The 24,051-nt window shown below is 39.8% G+C and overlaps 1 protein-coding gene across 1 annotated transcript in view; it reads left to right on the top strand.

Annotated features, from left to right (window-relative positions):
* LAMB4 (laminin subunit beta 4) overlaps positions 1 to 24,051 on the top strand; it is a 98,998-nt gene that overhangs the window by 63,331 nt on the left and 11,616 nt on the right. The window contains exons 23-29 of the mRNA XM_054494253.2: positions 2,032 to 2,128; positions 3,938 to 4,313; positions 7,696 to 7,856; positions 10,423 to 10,628; positions 11,829 to 12,032; positions 16,033 to 16,177; positions 22,195 to 22,402. Coding sequence (XP_054350228.1) covers positions 2,032 to 2,128; positions 3,938 to 4,313; positions 7,696 to 7,856; positions 10,423 to 10,628; positions 11,829 to 12,032; positions 16,033 to 16,177; positions 22,195 to 22,402 — 1,397 coding nt within the window. The remainder of the gene's footprint in view (positions 1 to 2,031; positions 2,129 to 3,937; positions 4,314 to 7,695; positions 7,857 to 10,422; positions 10,629 to 11,828; positions 12,033 to 16,032; positions 16,178 to 22,194; positions 22,403 to 24,051) is intronic.

Below are 24,051 nucleotides of genomic sequence, written 5' to 3'. Positions count from 1 at the left end.
GAAACATGCTTCTCAAATTTGCGGATATTATAAAGCCGTAAGCTAATATGATAAAGACAGAACAAGATATCCCAATAGGCTGTCATGCAGGCTGGAAACAAGGAGATGAAATGTTAACAGGGTAAAAGTAAAGTTTTGCAATTGGGTTTTTAAAATCCCTTGCATAAATATGGGGTGGGAGTAATAACTTGGCACCAGCTCTTGTGAGAAAAATCTGAGGATTTTCATTGCGTGCAGGCTTCCAGTGAGCCAGCAGCGTGGCAGGGCTGCCAAAGAAGCGACGCCTGGACAGGCTGGAGTAGGGGGGTGCTGTGCCCAGGTTGAGGGTAGTTACTGTCCCATTATCTGCTCTACTGGCCTGGTGGTTCCAGGAGCATTGTTGTCATTTCTGAGCACCATATTTTAAACATTATACTGACAGACTAGTATGTGCCCAAAGGGAGACAACCAAGATAATGGACAGAACTGTGCTATTCTGTGATGAAGGCTAGAGGGAATTAGGGGTGATGGGCCTGAAGAAAAGAAGCCAAGGCAGGTTGGAATGGCCATCTCTAGTTGGGAGAAGGACTGTAAGGGGAAAGAGGCAATTGCAAACTGGTTTGTGAAATTTCGTAAGGACACAGAACAATGGGAACAAGTTAAAAGGTGGCAGATTCAACCCCGTCTCTACTAAAAATACAAAAAATTAGCCAGGCGTGGTGGTGGGCACCTGTAGTCCCAGCTACTGGGGAGGCTGAGGCAGGAGAATAGCATGAACCCGGGAAGCGGAGCTTGCAGTGAGCGGAGATCGCGCCACTGCACTCCAGCCTGGGCGACTGAGCAAGACTCCATCTCAAAAAAAAAAAAGTGGGAGATTCTACTTCGGTATAAGAAAGCACTGCCCAACAATTGGGTCAATCAGCAGTACGACAGGCCTCGGGGCAACAAGCACCACCTAACTCCTTATATTTGAGCAGAAGCTGGCAGGAACTGCAAAGATATTGAAACTTGGCAGATCCAGGCCAGGTGTGGTGGCCCACACCTGTAATCCCAGCACTTTGGGAGGCTGAGGCAGGTGTGTCACTTGAGGTCAGGAGTTTGAGACCAGCCTGGCCAACGTGGTGAAACCTCATCTGTATTAAAAATACAAAAAATTGCTGGGTGTGGTGGTTCATGCCTGTAGTCCCAGCTACTTGGGAGGTTGAGATGGGAGTAATCACTTGAACCTGGGAGGCAGAGGTTGCAGTGAGCTGAGATTGCACCACTGCCCTCCAGCCTGGGCAACAGAGTGAGACTCCCTCTCAAAAAAAAAAAGAAAAAGAAAAAAAGAAAAGAAAAGTGGCAGATCCAGTCACTCTATGAATCTAGCCACTTATTCACAGGAAACTTACGGAGTTGTTTAAGCAGCTAATTTAGGACTACAACAATAGTGACTTGCTTTCATATTTTCTCCTGTTAATTTTCCATCCTCCTCAGTTTTCAGAAAAGCTGGTCAAGAGTTCAGTTGGGAGGGTAAAGAAAAGTTCAGCCCTCTCTGAAAAACACAGTTAAGTAACTCTCATTAAATCATTAAGCCTGAAGTACAAAAAAAAGATTTTTTTTTTAGCAAAACGCTAATCCAGTTGGTGAAAACTACATCATACATTCCATAATGAAAACATTACTTGACACATTAACTGATGAATGTTAGACCAGGTGTTTGGCCTCACTCACTTATGGAGGAACTCCCATAACAGTTGAGGAAAAGAATCTGGCCCGTTTCCCGTTATGTGTTTTGTTTTCATTTACGTCTGTGTATGTTTCCCAGTTTGGGCCACCTGTCCCTGAACAGCTGGAAGCAGGTGATATATTCAGGAGCTTTAGGCCAAGGCACATTAACTCCTGATCCTTGGTATTGTCGGGGGTGGCTGCTGGCCATGGGAATCATCCTTCCACCGCCTTTGCACAGCTGTATGTTCTAATTCACTGGAGGGGAAAATATTTCCTATTAAAATGCATTATTTTTTTAGACCATAAAGCTTGTCAATTCCTCACCCATGACTGTTCTCACAGCTTACAGGCCAGTGTCCGTGTAAATTAGGCTACGGCGGGAAACGTTGCAGTGAGTGCCAGGAAAATTATTATGGTGATCCACCTGGGCGATGCATTCGTAAGTACTGGGAGTTCTAAAAACTCATGCGTACAGTCAGCCTGGCCCTACCATGGACATGCTATGAACCAACTGAATTTTAAATTTCTCTTTTTGGTTGCTTTTAATAAGGTGGACTTAGAAAACTCACAAAGTTTAATTCCACATTTTGAAAATAATCTTCCTATAGCCCTGCAAAAAGATTATTTTCCTCCTATGTTAAAAATTTGGCCTATATTAAAATTCGTAGCCTGTCTTAAAATTCCTAAAATTCATTACAAATGGAACAGTCAGCTTCCAAAAGAAAATCCAAAGAAATATCAGGTATCATGGGCTTATCACCATGGTCAGCCATACATAGCCACGCATGGCAACTCTTTCCTCCTCTCCATTCCTTTATAAATGTGCCCTTGTGGCTAAAAAATATTGCTCATTCCCTTGCCCCATTCAAATGCACATTCTGAATGATTTTCTCTGGGCCCCACTTATTCAGTTTTCTAAGTGGAATTGCTGGGTTAAAACCCAGGGTGAAACTTTGGCTCTTGGAAAATCTATCTTAGAGCCTCTTTCCCTGTGTCCCTCTACTATTTTGATAATCTTATTTCATAAAAATGCTTTCATCTTTTATAGAGAAGCAGTAGAGGAAACTGCAAATAATCAAGTCAGGCCACAGACCCCACTAAAGCTCCTGGGGAAGAGCAGCTAAGGATGGGAAATGGCCTCCGGGTGATGAAGTGACATGACACCACCCCTCTGGACCAAGGCCAATGTGCTGGACAGATGAACTAGCTGAAGCGCCCTAGTGTGTTAACTAGTTTTTATTTGTAATTGGCATTATTTTTACATAAACTGACAAAGGTTTTTTTTTTTTTTTTGAGACAGGGTCTCACTCTGGTTGCCTGCGCTGGAGTGCAGTGGCATGATCACAGCTCACTGCAGCTTCAGCCTCCCTGAGCTCAGGTGATCCTCCCACCTCAGCCTCCAGAGTAGCTGGGAATACATGTGTATGCCACCACACCTGGCTAATTTTTGTATTTTTTGTAGATATAGGGTTTCACCATGTTGCTCATGCTGGTCTCAAACTCCTGGGCTCAAACAATCCACCCGCCTTAGCCTCCCAAAGTGCTGGGATTACAGGCATGAGCCACTGCACCCAGCCTCAAATGCATTTTTAAATTACTTGTTCCTTGCAGTTAGTCCGAAAACATAGGCTAGTGATTCCCTAACCTTTTGGAAATTGCAGTAAGATCAATAGATCTCCCTATCCTCTATCTTCAGGCTTGGTCAGAAACCTACTCAAAGAAAGTACCGTGTGGAGCCAGTTATTTTTTAAAATTAAGATAAAATGAATTTAATTTCCCCTCCTTTTTAGAAAATGCAATTGTTTTCCTTATGTAATGGAAGACAGCATGGTCATCACACCCAAGCTAGGCTTTACTCAGAAGAAGTGTGACCATGGGACTTCTTAGAGAGTCTGGACACACCTGAACCACCCTCGGAGGCTGTAGCAGCACAGTTACTATCATGTGTCCATCATTAAATCATACTTCTTACTCAAATAGTTGAGGATCCCACTTGTAGACACTTGCACTCACACATCTGATATTTGCCAAATTGAAACAGTAAACTGATTTGCTAGTGGAATATAGAGAGCCATGCTGTCTTGTAATGGCTATTGCACAGATCTCTGAAATTATATTGGCTTTAAATATTCATCTTAGAAGTGTGAGTTGGGAAGATTTTCAGGAGAGAGGAAAAGACCTGATTCTTGAGCTAGTCATCAACAAAAGACCCAGTGACATTCTCTGCTCCTTCTCTTTTCCTTTTTAGCATGTGATTGTAACAGGGCAGGTACCCAGAAGCCCATCTGTGATCCAGACACAGGCATGTGCCACTGCCGGGAGGGTGTCAGCGGCCAGAGATGTGATCGCTGTGCCCGGGGTCACAGCCAGGAATTCCCTACTTGTCTTCAATGTCACTTGTGCTTTGATCAATGGGACCACACCATTTCTTCCCTCTCCAAAGCGGTGCAAGGGTTAATGAGACTGGCTGCTAACATGGAAGATAAAAGAGAGACCCTGCCTGTCTGTGAGGCAGACTTCAAAGGCCTCAGAGGGAACGTGTCTGAAATAGAAAGGATTTTGAAACATCCTGTTTTCCCATCCGGGAAATTCTTAAAAGTCAAGGATTATCATGACTCTGTTAGGTAAGATTTATGCTCAAGCAACAGACAGCCAAACTCCTGATTTACCTTAACTCCCACCAAGCTTTAACATCCTCAGCCTTCAATTTAGAAATGTACCTTTGTTGACTTTAGGGGACTGATAGTTGTTCAGTTAATAACCAGGCTGGGCCGGGCACCTTAGCTCACGCTTGTAATCCCAGCACTTTGGGAGGTTGAGGCAGGTGGATCACTTGAGGTCAGTTCTACACCAGCCTGGCCAACATGGAGAAACCCCGTCTCTACTAAAAACACAAATATTAGCCAGGCAGGCACCTGTAATCCCCGCTACTTGGGAGGCTGAGGCAGGAGAATCTCTTGAACCCAGGAGGCGAAGGTTACAGTGACCCAAGATCGTGCCATTGCACTCCAGCCTGGGCAACAAGAGTGAAACTCTGTCTCAAAAAAAAAAAAAAAAAAAAAAAGTTGGAAATCATGTATGTCTACTTTTTTCTCACCTAGTTAGGGTTATATGTGATTTTTCCAGATGCCATTGATTGTAACAAAAAGACAGTCATTAATGGGGAAGCCCAAACTCAGTAAAGCTGAAAGATATAAAATTGGAAGTATGGTAGTTTCAAAAACAACATATTTTTTTTCAATGATACACCTAGGGAAAATTTACCAAACCTTCCCAAGTTTTTCAGTTGTTTAGAAACCTACACATTAATATGAAGTCTTATACCAAGTATGGTCATTTCTTGAAAATGCAAGCTCATTTTTATTACGTATTACTGAATCTTTTTTTAAAATGTAACCATTTGTTGAGATTATGTTGATAGTTTTGGGCCATGGCTCAGCAAACTACAGCCCACAGGTGGAATCTGACACAGCCTTTGTTTATGTAAATAAAGTTTCTTTGGCGCACAGCCACGCCCATTTATTTACCCCTCGTCGGTGGCTGCACTCTCCACAATGGCATAGTTGAGTAGTTATGACAGAGACGCTATGATTCCTAAGGCAAAGTTTGCCAACCTGTTATGGGCAAAACCAGGATGAATTGGGTATAGTTTCTACCCCCATAGAAGCACACAGTCTGCTAAGAAACCCCAAAAGTGTGCTTATCTAGCAAAATGTCCTTCCTCCCCAAGAAAAGGTCCTGGATTAAGGAATAGTTGAAGCTGCAGAGGCTCGTGTCATATATAACATGAGTGTAAATATAAGGTAACTCATTATCTATAGGGAAATATCCCAGAAATATATGATAACTGCTTAAAAGGTGCACAAGGAAGAAGGTATCACCCCCCCTAGGTAGTTCAGGGAAAGGGCCACCGCATCATAAATGCAGTGACAGGGCCCAGGGAGGACACATGGCCAGGGTCAAGCTGGCAGGTGACAACAGGCACATCTATACCTCTCTAAAGACTTCTGGGCTGGGCACAGTGGCTTTCGCCTGTAATCCCAGCACTTTGAGAGGCTGAGGCAGTAGGATCACTTGAGGCCAGGAGTTCGAGACCAGCCTGGGCTACATAGCAAAAGGATCACGTGAGCTCAGGAGTTCAAGGCTGCAGTGAACTATGATTGTGCCACTGCCCTCCAGTCTGGATGATAGAATGAGACCCTGTCTCTAAAAACAAAAAAGCAATAAAACTTCTGCATTGCAGGATCTGGACCCCTATGTTAACAGATCTCCTCAATTTTCAAGAGATATCAGACATCCATATTTTTACTGAACTATCCCCACTTCAAAATGTATACAGCTAATCCAGTAGCACTTGTAAGAAGCCCTACTGTATAGCCCAAAGAAAATTTGTCTGAGAATGAGCTTTGGCCCATGGACCACTGGCATGTGGTTAGACACCATTAGGAAAATGTCAGACAAAGTAGTACGAAGAAAGCAGAACGAGCCAATCCACCATGGGCATTCTGGACAGAGACTGCAAGAGCCACAGGCAGAGCCAAACAGAAAGAGCGAGAAAGAGGCGTGCCCAGCCCAGGTCTGGAGTGAGGAGAAAGCAGTGGCTGCTGAGCTTCTTCAACCAGCAGCCCAGAGGCCTGTTCCCTCTTAGCCCACCTGCCAAACTCTTACTTCTCTTTAACAGCCACACAAACATCACCTCCTCCCTGAAGCCTTTCCTGACTTCCTCACAGAGAAGCCCATATTTCCTTCTCCATCTTCTCACCTCTTTCTGCTCCTTTGCCATTGCCTCGCTGTGGGGCACCCTGGACAGGGCCTGCCCTCTCACGTGCTTGTCTTCTCCAGGTCTCATGTAGTTCTATTAAAAAAAATGTTGCTGGGTAAACTACAAGTGGAAGGGGAACAGGAGGACAAAGAACCCCAGGTGTCATGAGCATAAATTCAGAAGTCAAACCACCTGGTTTAAATCCACTTACTAGATGTGTGGCTTTCGGCAAGCTACTAAACTCCTCCAAGCTTCAATTTCTTCATCAAAAAAGAGAGAGAAAGTCTGGATTTCATAGGATTCTTGCGAGAATTACTCAAGACCCATCACTTAGCATAGTGTCTGGCATATGTAAGTGCTTAAGGAGTCCCAATTAGAGTAATTGTCATTATTTTTATTGTTATTATTGTTAGCCTGAAGAATTGCAGTTGTGACAATTGGAGCCTGAAGGAAGAGTCTGTAGATTAGAGGGGAGAGTTACAGCAGAAAATGGAAGGAAGCATTGCCGTTGTGCCACGATAAATTAGTCCCATAAATTCATTTTATAACTTCCCCCAACTGTACACTTCAAGATTTGCACACAGTTTCTCCATCATGAGGAATGTGTTCATTATCCCCTCGAAGCAACAGTAGGTGCTAAACCCAGCAAATTGAAGCATGACAAAGGTGTACCCCATCAAAGAAGAAGGTGATGGAAAAAAACCCAGGGGAACACTCACCAGCAAGAAAACCTCCCTGTCACTAATGGAAAATAAGAGTTGGGACCCTGAACAGAAGTTACACTAAAAAGAACCTTGCTGAATACAGATTGATTCTAAATGAAGACCTGATTTGACCCCAGGCTAAGTAAACGGTTCTGTTTTATCATATGTTGAAAGCCAAATATAGACTAGCTCCCTTAGATTGATTTAATTGAGGCATGTCTGAATGCATGTTTTGAAACCCAAAACGAAGAAAGACAGAGCATAAACAGTCAAAATGGAATGATTTGAGAGCCTTTATTCTACTAGACCTTGTATGCTGTCCATATTTTAAATGAATGTTGCAATAGTCCAGGAAGGTGAATTAAGATGAAAGAGATGAGACATAAACACAATTATAAACCGTCAAATGAAAAACTTGAGTAGAAGGAATCCCTTCTAATCAAGAATACCTAACAATGAGGGCAATTTTGGTGGCATTTTTTCACCAATATATCAAATGTAATACAAGCTTAACTACATTTACCCTCATTTTCTCTATAGAAAACAAATCATGCAGCTAAATGAACAATTGAAAGCAGTGTATGAATGTCAAGATCTGAAAGATACAATAGAAAGAGCAAAGAATGAAGCAGACCTCTTACTTGAAGACCTTCAGAAAGAAATTGATTTGCAATCCAGTGTCCTTAATGCAAGCATTGTGGGTAAGGGAAAAATGCATTTTTGACTGTGTCTGCACAAAGTTTGATGAAATCCATAGTGCATTCCATTAGTGAGTCATCCTGTGCTTACCACCATAGTGCCTGAGCACTTTAGAACATGCAAACACAACCATTAAAGGTATTATTTGTTCATGGATATTTCAACTTTTTAAACATCACAGAGCCTGGAAAGCATTCACTCAAAAATAACAAGTAAACAATGTCTGATATTAAACAAACGCTAACACCCAAAGTAATCTAGTGCCAAACCCATGTAAGGGGTCTTGAATAATCAACAACTTAGAAATTCTAATATGGCCATAAGCAAATGGGAGAGACATGTTTATATGCCTTTCTCGGTATAGGCCACTCCATTTTCAGTGACCATAAATGCAATGAAATGTGAGGCAAAAAAAAAACCACCACAATATTTCTCATAAGAGCTTTGTAAGGATGAGAGTCATGCAACATACTACAAGCCCTTAACTCATATTGCATAGTTCTTAAAACTGAATGTGAGCTATGCCTAAGCCAAGATAATTTGCAAGAGAAACGGAACTCTAAAGCAAAACTTTGATTAGTTCATCTCCTATTCAAGATCATACCCCTGTTATATTTGGAAATGGACAACCTGTTACTACTGAGAGAAGCATCACTGAGTTTATTCACACCTAAGCCATCCAATTGAGAGGCAAATGGAAAATATACATGAATCCATGTCAGGAAAAAACTTTGGCTGCTTTCGTTGTCCTATATATATACTCCTGTGTTTTATCTGATTTTGACCTAGAAGAGAAAAAAAAAATAGAAGGCAGGTAGGAATACTAATTTCCCTAAAGGAATGCCTAAATTTAGTGAAACAAACCCTAGCAAAGATGTATTGATGATGTTCAATAAATGCCATGTAATGAGTAAGGAATCTACTCTGATTCCTAATCTAGAAGACAGTTCCCACTGAAAGAACTCAAAATCCATCAGAGGTCACCCCATGCCAGGTAAAATAAAGTGAAACTGCCCCCATGCTAATCCTCTCAAATTTGCAGTCCAACAGCAGTTACTGGGCTTTTTTCCAATGCCTGACATTGTGCAGTAGAAACAGGCAGATCATTATAGCAAGTCCCTACCTTTGAGTTATTTCTGTCTAATGGGGGCAGGGGACAAGAATATAAACCATCCCAAACAGCATTAAGACTGTTAGAGCATCTTCAAGCTGCTTCAAAAACAGAGTAGCAAAAACGGAATTCTTCCTGGGTTCATTAGTAAAGCCTTCAGGGAATAGGTGGCAATTGAATTATCTCCACAGGGTAGGAGAAAATCTGCCATAAAAATGAAAGAAGAAACTAATTCCGAACAATAGGAACATTTTTTTCATGATAAGTGAAAAGCATGATATATTAAGAGTATGGTCTTATAAGAACCAGAAAAGTTTGAAAGATAAGGTATGGTTGTCTCCTGCCTGGATTATGGTTCTATAGGGAGTAAAGATCAGATCAGGACCGTGGGCCTCTGGTTCCTAAAATATGGAGTTATAGTTTAAACACCTAATATACTATAATTTACATTAAAATATACCATACATACCTTATTACTTTCACAAATTTGTATTAATAATGCAAACATAGAAAATGTAGAGAACTGCTTAAGAACACAGGCTCTGGAGTCAAACACCCTGGATTCACATCCTGGCTTCATCTCTTACTATCAATGAGAACTTAGGCAAATAACTTTCCTCAACAGAGCCTCAGTTTCCTTATTTGAAAATGAAGATGATCATACTAATGTGCATTTCGCACTGTTTTGTGAAGATTGAGGAAGAAAATTGATGGGAAGTATAGTACAGGCACCTACAAAGCACCCAACTAGCTGTTTGTTAGCTATTGTTAGCAGCCTCAACATCAGGGTTCAGGAAACCGCAGCATCAGGGTGAATCCTGCCCACAGCCTGTCTTTGTAAATACTGCTTCAGTAGAACACAACCTCACCTCTTTATTTACATACTGCCTGTAGCTGCTTTCACTCTACAATGGCAGAGGTGAGTAGTTGGAATAGAAGTGCTATGGCCAGCAAAGCCTAAAACGTTAATTATTTGGCCTTTGCAGAAAAAGTTTGTCAACTCCTATTCTATACGGTCAAGTAAATTTAATTGGTTTATTATATTTGAGTGTATATAGGTATTCATAGTTAATATATTTGTGGAAAATATTTACAGAATATATTCATATTATCTCAATTGTCACAAATTATTATCACCAATTTACAGAGGAAGAAATGAAATATAAGAGATGAACTGATTTGCTCAAGGGTATGCCCAGGCAGTAAAGGGTGAAGCCAGGACTCACACCACATCTGTGGACTTAAATCTCAATGCCCTGTATCTATTCTGTCCATATTTATTATACTATAGCTAATCCTTCCCCCATCAATTGCAAATTCAAGGAAGATGTTGAAATTTTATAGTGATAGTTGAGACCAAGACAGTAGCCAAATTATAGAATGATTATCTTAATAACTTATATATAATTTCATTTGTTTTCACAAAATTTACCTTACTTCAATTTGCATTGACGTAGACTCCTCAGAAAACATCAAGAAATATTATCACATATCATCATCTGCTGAAAAGCAAATTAATGAAACTAGTTCCACCATTAATACCTCTGCAAATACAAGGAATGACTTACTTACCATCTTAGATACACTAACCTCAAAAGGAAACTTGTCATTGGAAAGATTAAAGCAGATTAAGATACCAGATATCCAAATATTGAATGAAAAGGTAAATATTCATGATGGTAAGGTCAAAGCATTTGTGGTTTTTACTTGGTATATGAACCTCTTCAATGATATTTCCCTAGCTTACATTTTAAATTGCTTTTTCATTATATATTAGAAATATATAAATGTATGTATATAAAATATATATGTTTTATTATATACTATAAAAAGCCTTATTTTTATTTAACTCAAAAATTGATCAAAGAGTAAAGATTGTGGCTTGATTTGATTATTTGATATTATTTACTATTTCTAAAACAGTACAGGCTATGAACATTTGCTCCTCTTGCCTCATTACAGGAAAAAGGCTAATTCTCTCAAAAGAATAAAAAGTGCAGGCTAGGCGTGGTGGCTCACGCCTGTAATTCCAGCACTTTGGGAGGCCAAGGTGGGCAGATTACTTAAGGCCAGGAGTTCAAGACCAGCCTGGCCAACATGGTGAAACCTCGTCTCTACAAAAAAAAATTACCTGGGGGTAGTGGCGTGCACCTGTAATCTCAGCTGCTCAGGAGGTTGAGGCAGGAGAATCGCTTGAACCTGGCAGGTGGAGGTTGCAGTGAGCAGAGATGGTGCCTCTGCACTCCAGCCTGGGTGAGAGAGCAAGACTCTGTCTCAATAAATAAATAAATAATTAAATAAAAAGTGAAACTCACATGTAATTCCTAAAATTTTAATATTTTCTCAGAAAACCATAAATATAAAGGATGACAGACTGACACAATACTGATAAGTAATTTAGATGTTTAGTTACCTAGGAAATGTTTGATGGGTTACCCCCATGTACCAAGGATGAACAACTATTGAAGAAACATATGAATAAAGCAGTGCCTTGACTCAAGGAGCCTGAATGGCATTAGAGTTCTGATAGCCAGGCCACATGCCTGTAATCTCAGCACTTTGGGAGGCCGAGGTGGGCGGATCACCTGAGGTCAGGAGTTCGAGACCAGCCTGACCAAAATGGTGAAACCCCCATCTCTACTAAAAATACAAAAAATTAGCCAGGCATGGTAATGGGCGCCTGTAATCCCAGCTACTTGGGAGGCTGAGACAGGAGAATCTCTTGAACCCAGGAGGCGAACGTTGCAGTGAGCCAAGGTCACGCTATTGCACTCCAGTGGGCAACAAGAGCAAACTGCGTCTCAAAAAAAAAAAAAGCTCTGACAACAAGTTGCTATTTAACGTAAATCATTTCTCTTGCAAGGTGTGTGGAGATCCAGGAAATGTGCCATGTGTGCCCTTGCCCTGTGGCGGTGCTCTCTGCACGGGCTGGAAGGGGCACAGGAAGTGTGGGGGTCCCGGCTGTCACGGCTCCCTGACCCTCTCAACGAATGCCCTCCAAAAAGCCCAGGAAGCAAAATCCGTTATTCATAATTTGGACAAACAGGTTCGTGGGTTGAAGAATCAGGTAAATATCTTCTCTTGCTTTATTTGTAAAGTTATAGCAATAAAGAAGCAGACTGCTTAAAATTTATAAAACTGCCATATAACTTCCAAGTGAGAAGATAGATTCTAGATAGTTGGTGTTCTTGTGCCTGGAAATATAGGATAAAATTACAGATGATATGAATGTAGATTTAGAAACAGAGGTGAATATTGATATATTTCCTGTTATATATATGTATACAGTTGACCCTTGAACAACATGGGGGTTAGGGGCACCAAGCCTCCACTCTACAATTGAAAATTTATGTATAACTTTTGACTCCCCCAAAATTTAACTGCTAATAGCCCACTGTTGACTGGAAGCCTTACCCATAACTTAAATAGTCAATTAACATATATTTATGTATGTATTATATACCATAATATAACCATAAAGTAAGCTAGAAAAAAAGAGAATATTATCAGAAAAATCAAAAGAAAGAGAAAATATACTTACTATTCATTGAGAGGAAATAGATAATCATTAAGGTCTTCATCATCATTACACTCAGTAGGCTGAGGAGGAGGAAGAAGAGGGGTTGGTCTTGCTGTCTCAGAGATGGCAGAGGTGGAGGAGGTGGAAGGGGAGGCAGAAGAGGCAGGCACACTCAGTGTAAGTTTTATTGAAAAAAATTTGTATATAAGTGGGCGTATGCAGTTCCAACCTGTGTCATTCAAAAGTCAAGTGTGTATGTGTGTGTGTAAAGAGAGAGAGAAAGAATTCAAGATACATTATCATAGGTCATAGACTCGTGTGGACATGTTTGTTTACAGCAAAACCTACATAGAAATGTCAAGACCGCAAGCCTTAAAAATTTGGAAACAGGCCAGGAGTAGTGGGTCAGGTCTATAATCCTAGCACTTTGGGAGGCCAAGGCAGGAGGATCCCTTGAGCCCAGGGGTTCAAGACCTGCCTGGGAAACATAGGGAGGCCGTATCTCTATTTTATTAAAAAATAATAATAATAATAAAAGAAATATATAAATTAATTTTTAAAAGGGTTGAAAACTATAGATCTCTCAAAGCGAAGAATAATTTTTCATAAATTCATAAATATGTAAGGGTATATTTGAAATCCTACTAAATATACAAATTGTAATGTTAGAATTTAATGTTAGAAAATAGCTTAATAGGAATTAAACTGTGCCTTGAACTCCTTCCCCTGTTGATAGACTGAGAAAGTTGTTTTAACATTTAAGTACCTTATAATTAAATCTATAATGATTTGAAATAATTTCATTTACTTTTCTAGTCATATTTATAAATGAGCATCATTTTTAATTACCTAGTTTTCTTTAGACTTTTTTTTTTAGAATGCATTTTATTCTGTGGTTTGAAAACAAGATAGTGGTGTGCTCCCCAATCTGTTTCTTTTTTGACAATATGCAAAGAGCCTCTGACAAAGAAGAAAAAGCTTTTAAAGAGCTGAATTTTTTACCACTATATGTTGAATATTATATCAGTAAGCATTCTTGTTTGCAAGCAAAAAAAGCCCACTCCTGGCCGGGCGCAGTGGCTCACACCTGTAATCCCAGCACTTTGGGAGGCCAATGCAGGTGGATCACCTGAAGTCAGGAGTTCGAGACCAGCCTGGCCAACATGGTGAAATCCCATCTCTACTAAAAAATAAAAATAAAAAAAAAATTTAGCCGGGCGTGGTGGTGCATGCCTGTAATCCCAGCTATTCGGGAGGCTGAGGCAGGAGAATTGCTGGGACCCGGGAGGTGGAGGTTGCAGTGAGCCGAGATCATGCCATTGCACTCCAGCCTGCACCGACAACAGTGAGACCTCGTCTAAAACAAAAACAAAAACAAAAAGACCCACTCCTGAACAAGAAGGAAATATATGTAAGGACATCTGGGCCTCAAAATCCAGTAAAGGATAGAGCGCCAAGCTTGGGAATGGGGTAAGAACCACAACCAAGATACACACACATACACACACACACACGCACGCACACACACACACCCTATATCCTTGAGCAAGCATCTGACTAGCCAATCTGGAACATATCCCTGAATAAATATTGAAACTTTATTTACATAGTCACAATTCTGTATTGCCACATCATTTTCCATTCACATATGGTTCTTCATTGCTTTAACAAATATCCACCTACTGTATGCCAGGCATCCATCTACGAGTTGAGAATACAGCAGCAAACATAGCAATGTAAACCCTGGTCTTATGTCCCAGTGCTTAAAACACACCTTAATTGTTTAATGTAATTTTAAACTATTATATTTCTCCTTCTCAAAAAAATAGAAATCTCACCCCCATTTAAAGGAGTCCTGATTGCTGCTTGATCATATCATTAAGTCAATAATATGTTAAGCGATCAATGTTAAAAAATTAACCTTGAAATCCATATTAGCAGAAGCTAGTTTAATCAGCACATAAATGGAGAACTGGAAAACGATGAGAGGGGATGTCATGTTGATGAAATGGTGTGCTATTTTCCTCTTGATTAGAAGGAGGAAGAGTGCCAGAAGAGATTGTGAGAGAATTCTCAGGAGTCAGTTGTGACAGAAAATGGATTGCAGAGGGATGTTTTTAGAGTGAAGTAATTTCTTGATCTCTTTCTTTCTGAATATGGTATCAACTAATCTAGGCTGAGATTTCCTCTGTATCACTTGGTGCTTTGCTGCCTAGGGTATTGTATTTCTGGAATTCTCATTTTACTGCAATCCATTCTTACTGCTATCCATTTTAAAGCTAAGAAAGTTCTAGAGAATTAAGTATCAACTCTGAAAAAAAAGATACACATTTTTAATCATGTAAATACTTTTTTGTTTCATCATTTGCCAATGACTATAATTTAAATCCTTTTCTTAAAAATCTGTGTGGCTCAAATTAAGCAGGCTCTTTTTGTGGGGAAATAAAGGGAATTTTTTTCTTTTTTTTCTTTCTTTTTTTTTTTTTTAATTGAGACAAGAATCTCACTCTGTCTGGCCCAGGCTGGAGTGCAGTGGTGCGATCTCGGCTCACTGCAGCCTCCGCCTCCTGGATTCAAGCGATTCTCCTGCCTCAGCCTCCCCGGTAGCTGGGATTACAGGCATGCGCCACCACGCCTGGCTAATTTTGGTATTTTTAGTAGAGATGGGGTTTCACCATGTTGGCCAGGCTGGCCTTGAACTCCTAACCTCAAGTGATCTGTCTGCCTTGGCCTCCCAAAGTGCTGGGGTTTACAGGCGTGAGCCACCGTGCCCAGTGGATTTTTTTTTTCCTAATTATGTTTGATCCTAACTAGCCCTACTTCTGTCACAATTAATTTATTCAATAAAGCTCAGCTTGTTGGCAATATTGTCCTATTGCTTCTGGGTTTTTTCTCTCTCTCTAATTTGTTGGAATCCCAAGAAAAAGTCCATGACCCTTCTCAGATCACAATTAAGAATTTGAACTTCCAGTTTGCTAGCCTATTATTCCTGTCATTCCTCTACCAAGAGTACAAAGTGTCTGGAATTTATCTTTGTAGCCCATTCTCAGTTCAAGCTCATTTATTAAGAGGAGGAATGCTTTTTTGTTAGTTTTCAAAGAAAGTACATTACTTGAATTTGAGGAATGTTTAGAAGAGTAACATTTTAACTTACATAAAAGAAAATGCTCTCAACCTATTAAACGTGATGACCACTGCAGGTAAGTAGTCCTATGTAATTTATGGGAAAGTTGTTGGTATTAAAGAATGCTAAAGCCCCATTAAAACAAAATTTGTGTTTTAGACTTATATTAGAAAAATTCGTTAGTGCTAAGGCAATAATGTTCTAAAAGATAAATTAATGATAAATTAAAGAAAACATGATAATGAGAAGAGATAATAATCACCTTATAAAAGATTCCTTGCAAATGAATCTATGGCTTATCTAGACTTTTATTTAGTCTTTAGTGACAGTTTTATTTGGTCCAGCTAAGTAATTAAACATCAAAGAACATGCCTTTGTTGAGTATATTGTTGAGTATTCTTCACTGTGTTTTTCTCATTCCAGATCAAAAATATAAGTAAACTGGCAGAAGTCTCCAAAAACAATGCCTTACAGCTAATGGAAAAACTGGGAAATATAAGAAACCAAAGTGACTCTGAAGAAGAAAAAATCAATCTTTTCATCAAAAAAGTGAAAAACTTTTTGTTAGGTAATTTAAAAATATATATTCGGACTAGTTTTTGTTTTTTTCCCTTTTTAATGTATAGTCAAACATCATAGCCAGTTCCAAATTATATTAATTGGAAATGACAAGCCTAAATCAGAAAAATGATATACCCTTTGGTTTTTAATTCCTTAATGAGAATAATCTCAAAATACCAACTCTGTGCCAAAAAATTACGGCTTTCTGTAAAAGATAAGTGTGGTAACAAATGCTAGAATTTAGTTAAAATTCCAAACACATGAACTTTGTGTTTAAAGTTATTTTATATTTTTTTTAAGGGAAGTTCAACATGACAATTCTATCAGATTCCCTAACATCAGGATTCAGTAATTTTCTTTGCTAACAGAAATGGTATGAGATCAAGATATGCTGAATTTTAGTTAGATATCAAATATCATAGTGAGTTGGCATCTAAAAAAGTTGATTATTAGCTATTATTGACTATTTTCCAAGTCTTCTTTTGTTGGTTCTCTGTGGCTGACCAAAAGTGGCTGATTTATTGTACATTATGCCTTACTTTGGGAGAGGCTCATTTTAAACTCCAGAGAATTAGTAAAGATTTTAAAAATCAAGTACTGAAGCTGGAAATTGACCTGAAACCTCACTCTCTATACACATACATACACACACACACACACACACACACAGAGAGAGAGAGAGAGATGATTCATGTGAAGAGGCTTTATTTTCCATAACCATTTTCCAAATTCAATAATTTAACATTTTATACATGAATTGGCAATTGGAGCATCCATTACAATCTCTTCAATCACTTCATTACTCTACTTAATATGTGTGAGAGACCCCTGTGGCCAAGGTTTTTTGGGTTTCTTTGTTTTGTTTTGTTTTTTTTGTTTGTTTTTCCTGTCTCAATGTTTCTAGAAATTGAATTGGCAGTTTCTAGCTGTTGTTTTCAAGATAAACAAAAATTAGGTGGAAATTACCTTTGACAAAAATAGTCAGTAAAAACGAATGGGGTAGAATCAGTCTACTGGACATTTTGTTTATTCAAAAGCAAACTTTCAATGAGTAAGCTGGATGAATCGGTATTGACTGGACCCAGGTCTAGGATTAGGCTGGACTAAGAAGGCACCAAAACAAACATCAAAATCAAAGTTGCTAAACTAATTGCATGAACTGGTAGAATAGGGTCTACATGACCTCCTTTCTACCTAGTTTGCTGGGTCATAGAGCCTGTCCTCTTATTACTCTTCATTGCTACTGAATACATTTCTAATAAATATTTTACTTTAATTAACTTCAGGAATTGAAAGAAATCTATGTCCAGATTATTAAAACTAAAGGCATAAAGAACTATTATTACAACTAGGCATAGAGAAAAAAATCCTGTTTCTTTCAAGAAACTTCTCACCGCTCAGTGTCCCTAGAGCCCTGGTGACCGGGAAGCTTTCATGCCTTGCAGTACCCTCCACCCACCTCTTGCTTCTCCTCTTCGCCTGGCTATAAAGCCCCAATAAAATTATCATTATGTTAGATGATGACCATACTATTCAGCTCTTCTTTGACCACCTTAATATTTTTCTTGAAATCTGAATGCCTTATTAACAAAGGGATGTATTACTTCTCCTGAAAGTTCTATATATAAAAATTTGAATCTATAATCTCATAATAAATATGAATAACTATTTGATGAATGAATAAGTGATGGAAGTAAATTCACTTTTCATTCAAACTTTTTTTTTAACTTTTAAGTTCAGAGGTACATGTGCAGGTTTGTAAACTCGAGTCACAGGGGTTTGTTGTACAGATTATTTCATCACCGAAGTATTAAGCTTAGTACTCATTAGTTATTTCTCCTGATCTTCTCCTTCCTCTCACCCTCCACCTTCTAAAAGGCCCCAGTGTGTGTTGTTCCCCTCTGTGTGTCCATGTGTTCTCATCATTTTGCTTCCATTTATAAGTGAGAACATGTGGTATTTGGTTTTCTGCTCCTGTGTTAGTTTGCTAAGGATAATGGCCTCCAGCTCTATCCATGTTCTGGCAAAGGATAAGATCTCATTCTTTTTTATGTCTGCATAGTATCCATGGCGTATATGTACAACATTTTCTTTATCCAGTCTATTATTTATGGGCATATAGGTTGATTCCATGTCTTTGCTCCTGTGAATAATGCTGCAATGAACATGCATGTGAGTGTGTCTTTATGATAGAATGATGTCTAACCCTTTGGGTATATACCCAGTAATGAGATTGCTAGGTCAAATTGTAATCTTCTTTTAGGTCTTTGAGGAATCACCACACTGTTTTCCACAATGGTTGAACTAATTTACACCCCCACCAACAGTGTATAAGTGTTTCTTTCTCTCTGCAATCTCATCAGCACCTGTTATTTTTTGACTTTTTAATAATCACCATTCGGACTGGTGTGAGATGGTACCTCATTGTGGTTTTGATTTGTATTTCTCTAATGATCAGTGATGTTGAGCTTTTTTTCATATGCTTGTTGGCCCCATGGATGTCTTCTTTTGAAAAGTATCTGTTTATGTCCTTTGCCCACTTTTTAAGGGGGTTGTTTTTTTCTTGTAGATTTAAGTTCCTTATAGGTGCTGGATATTAGACCTTTGTCAGATGCATAGTTTGCAAAAATTTTCTCCCATTCTGTAGGTTGTGTTTACTCTGTTGATAGTTTCTTTTGCTGTGCAGAAGCTCTTTAATTAGATTCCATTTCTCAGTTTTTGCTTTTGTTGTAGTCGCTTGTGGCGTCTTTATCATGAAATCTTTGCCCATGCCTGTGTCCTGAATAATATTGTCTAGGTTGCCTTCCAAGGTTTTTATACTTTTGGGTTTTACATTTTAGTCTTTAATCCATCTTGAGTTAATTTTCATATAAGATGTAAGGAGGGGGTCCAGTTTCAGTGTTCTGCATATGGCTAGCCAGTTATCCCACACCATTTATTGAAGAGGGAGTCTTTTCCCCATTTCTTGGTTTTGTTGACTTTGTCAAAGATCAGATAGTTCTAGATGTGTGGCCTTATTTCTGGACTCTCTTTTCAGTTCCATTCGTCTATGTGTCTGTTTTTTGTACCAGCACTATGCTGTTTTGGTTACTGTAGCCCTGTATTACAGCTTGAAGTCGGATAGCGTGATGCCTCTAGCTGTGTTCATTTTGCTTAGGATTGCCTTGGCTAGTCGGGCTGTTTTTTTGTTCCATATGAACTTTCAAATATATTTTCTAGTTCTGTGAAGAATGTCATTGGTAGTTTGATAAGAATAACCTTGAATCTGCACATTGTTTTGGGCAGCATAGCCATTTTAATGATATTGATTCTTCCTATCTATGAGCATGGAATCTTTTTCCATTTGTTTGAGTCACCTCTGGATTCTTTGGGCAGTGTTTTGTAGTTCTCCCTGTAGAGATCTTTCACCTCCCTGGTTAGCTGTATTCTTAGGTATTTTATTCTTTTTGTGGCAATTGTGAATGAGATTGCCTTCCTGGCTTGGCTCTTGGCTTGACTGTTGCTGATGTATAGGAATGCTAGTGATTTTTGTACATTGATTTTGTATCCTGAGACCTTACTGAAGTTATCAGCTTAAGGAGCTTTTGGGCCAAGGCTACGGGGTTTTCTAGATATAAGATCATGCCATCTGCAAACAGGGATAGTTTGATTTCCTCTCTTCCTATTTGGATATGCTTTATTCTTTCTTTTGCCTGATTGCTCTGGCCAGGACTTCCAATACTATGTTGAACAGGAGTGGTGAGAGAGGGCATCCTTGTCTTGTGCTAGTTTTCAAGGAAAATGCTTCAGCTTTTGCCCATTCAGTATGATGTACTAGAACTTTTTTAATTAAAAAGCTACTGTTTCTGGCCAGGCATGGTGGCTCACACCTGTAATCCCAGCACTTTGGGAGGCCGAGGCAGGCGGATCACCTGAGGTCAGGAGTGTGAGACCAGCCTGGCCAACGTGGCAAAACCCGGTCTCTACTAAAAATACAAAAATCAGCTGGATGTGGTGGTGCGCGCCTGTGATCCCAGCTACTCGGGAGGCTGAGACAGGGGAATCACTTGAACCCAGGAGGCAGAGGTTGCAGTGAGCCAAGATTGCACCACTGCACTCCAGCCTGAGTGATACAGCGAGACACCATCTCAAAAAAAAAAAAAAAAAAAAAAAAAAAAGTACTGTTTCTTTAAAGAGCCAACTCCCTGATTCTATTTAAAATGTCATTTTACTTCCCTCACAAAAAAATTCTTGTCACATTGCTTCAAAAATATTACAGAAAGTAAAATATTTCATTTATATTAAGAAAAATAGCTAAAGCAAAATGACTACAAGCAGAATATGTATTCATGTCATGTCACTCAAATGCTGAAAATCATTTTTGGCTCCCACTGTTCTCTGAACAGTCTAAGTTCCTCAGCCTCTGACACAGGGACTTGTGCCATCAGCTCCCAGCCCTTCTAAGCACACTACTCTCCTGCCAAGAGTGATCCATGCACTGTTTCTTGTACCACCCTGAGCTTTAGCTCCTGTAATTCTCTCAGTTTAGAATATCTCTTACCCCTCCCCACACCCTACAGTCTCCACAAGTTTAACCTGCTGTCCTCCCAGGTCCAGTTTCAATGCATCTGAAGTCCTTCCTGGAGTATTTTCTCCTTCCTCTGAACCCCATCGCATTTTGCCTTATATTGATCACTTCTGTTGCTATGTGATCAATATTTGTATATAATGACTTATAGGCCCTCACCTGACGGCAAGCCCCCTGAGGATAAGAGCCTTGTCTAGTTCATCTCTAGCTTCCCTATGGGAATTGTAGGTGTTTGGTAAGTAGCTGGAGAGTGACAAATGCCTTTGCTGTAACACAGGGGTATCCAATCTTTTGGCTTCCCTGGGCCACACTGGAAGAATTGTCTTGAGCCACACATAAAGTACACTAACACTAACAATGGCTGATGAGCTAAAAATAAAAATAAAATCATACACAAAAAAATCTCATAATGTTTTAAGAAAGGTTACAAATTTATGTTGGGCCACATTCAAAGCCGTCCTGGGCCACATGTGGCCCCGGGCTGTGGGTCGAACAAGCTTGCTCTAACAGTTCATCTTCCACTTTAGTTCTCAATAGGGGCCAAATTTACTTTTCTGGAAAGTAGAGCATGGATGTATTTGAAAGTTTCTTTGGGGGGCACAGTGGCTCATGCCTGTAATCCCAGCACTTTGGGAGGGCAAGGTGGGCGGATCAGGACTGCAGGAGATCGAGACCATCCTGGCCAACATGGTGAAACCCCACCTCTACTAAAAATACAAAAAAAATTAGCTGGGCATGGTGGTGCGTACCTGTAATCCCAGCTACTCAGGAGGCTGAGGCAGGAGAATCGCTTGAACCAGGAAGTTGGAGGTTGCAGTGAGCTGAGATTGTGCCACCACTGCACTCCAGCCTGGTGACAGAGTGAGACTCTGTCTCAAAAAAAAAAAAGTTTCTTTATAACATGCTATTAACATGTTCCTTTACTCTGTATTGTCTCACTCCAATCCCAGAATAGGCCTTTGAGTCATAGCATCAGGTATAGTTACCCAATTACATAGATGAGCAAAAATTGTGAGCCTTTTTAATGTCATGGAGGACCAGAATCCAGTTTTGTTGACTTCAAACGCAGAGCTTCTCCAATGTCTCATTCATTGTGCTTAAATTTTCATGACAGTTATCTAAACATGTTAATTGCTTTTGAGTAAGTACTTATAATAAATCATTCTCAGGACATTTTGTAGAACATACACAATGTTCCAACTCTTTAGTATTTTGTTTTTCCAACAAGCACTTGTTCAGCAAGTATTCAGCACTCAGTGAGCAGTGTTTCTTCCAGAGAGAAGGGACAGCTGAGGATGAAGAAGAATCTATAGGACACCTACACTATAATCCCTGTATTCTAGGGGCACATAATCAAATGCAAGTGCATTTGGCTGAGACATCATTGTGGTTATACTTTTAAGATACAGTGTTTGTTAAGGAGACATGATTACCTAAAACCCTGCTTCTTATTTAAGAGGAAAACGTGCCTCCAGAAGACATCGAGAAGGTTGCGAATGGTGTGCTTGATATTCACCTACCAATTCCATCCCAAAATCTAACCGATGAACTTGACAAAATACAGAAATTTATGCAACTCTGTGAGGATTACAGGACAGATGAAAACAGGTTAAATGAAGAAGCAGATGGAGCCCAAAAGCTTTTGGTGAAGGCCAAAGTAGCTGAGTAAGTACTGTATTAATATTCTTATCTTGCTCTAACAGACCATCTGCTGAAAGGACATCAGGAAAATGCCTAGGGATCTGTAGCATTCAAATGAAATTACCTTCTGATAGTTCAGTGCCCAAGTTGAGGGCTGAGCTCTCTTTGGAGATTCCCCGGGAAGCTGGGTAACTCGGTGACAGGGTTCAGGGATGTTTTCTTCCTGTTTTCTTAGACTCAAAATGCCTTTCCAGTGGCCTGATACCTTTTTATACCAATGCATACCAATAAATGTGAAATACTCATTATATGCCAATATTTTAACAGGTGGTTGGAATATTGGTATAGTTTTTCCCTTATTTATCTATGTTTGGTATTTTCTAAGTTTACTATACTAAGCAGTACTTTGAAATCAAAATTATTTTTTAAAGTCTGTCTGATATTTCACTTCCTCAGTGTATTCTTAGTAAAAAGATATTAGGTTGGTGCAAAAGGAATTGCGGTTTTTGCCATTATTTTCAATGGCAACCCATTATTTCCAACCCAATATAATGATGAGGAACTGAATGGACACCAGAGCTCCAGGAGTACTGCAAGATGAAAATGATATCTATAGTATATAGAGTTAACTAACTCTTGCCTTTTGTCCTGTTGACTTAGCCAACCAAAAAAGAAAAGCCAGGTTGATGTTTTTATGAGCATGGAGTGCTGTGAGTCAGGGTTACAGGATCAGTTAAGTGGTAGTATCATCAACACCCACCATCACTGAGCTCTGAGCCATTGTCACTGTCTCATCATCCACGTGTATAAACGAAGTGCACCAGATTCATCCAAAAGTCCAACCCCTGCTAGGTTTAATATTTAAAATGAGGAAGATTAACTAACTGCACAGCAATTACTTTAAAGATTAAGTAGGCCAGGCACGGTGGCTCACGCCTGTAATCCCAGCACTTTGGGAGGCCGAGGCAGGCAGATCACCTGCGGTCGGGAGTTCGAGACCAACCTGACCAACATGGAGAAATGCTGTCTTTACTAAAGATACAAAATTTGCCGGGTGTGGTGGTGCATGCCTGTAATCCTAGCTACTTGAGAGGCTGAGGAGGAGAATCGCTTGAACTGAGGAGGTGGAGGTTGCAGTGAGCTGAGATTGCGCCATTGCACTCCAGCCTGGACAACAAGATCGAAACTCCGTCTCAAAAAAAAAATCAAGTAATCACACAGCAATTAAAAGTGATACTGATGGGCTGGGTGAAGTGGCTCACGACTATAGTCCCAGCACTTTGGGAGGCTGAGGCAGGTGGATCACTTGAGGCTAGGAGTTAGAGACCAGCCTGACCAACATGGTGAAACCCCGTCTCTATTAAAAATACAAAAAGTAGCTGGTGTGGTGGCATGCACCTGTAATCCCAGCTACTCGGGAGGCTGAGGCAGAGAACTGATTGAACTTGAACCTGGGAGGCAGAGGCTGCAGTGAGCTGAGATTGCACCACTGCACTCTAGCCTGGGCGACAAGAGCGAGACGGCATCTCAAAAAAAAAACAAAGTTGATAAAAGATGTTTAATAACAGGCAGAGATTCTTATATTGCAATGGTAATGCTTTTTAAAAAGCAGGTAACATCCAAACTGAACAGGAAGTTGAAAATAAAAAGCAGGTAACAATTTATACATGAAA

This window comes from Pongo pygmaeus, chromosome 6 (genome assembly GCF_028885625.2).
Source record: "Pongo pygmaeus isolate AG05252 chromosome 6, NHGRI_mPonPyg2-v2.0_pri, whole genome shotgun sequence".
Lineage (NCBI taxonomy): Eukaryota > Metazoa > Chordata > Mammalia > Primates > Hominidae > Pongo > Pongo pygmaeus.
This window is presented reverse-complemented; position numbering and strand designations above follow the sequence as displayed.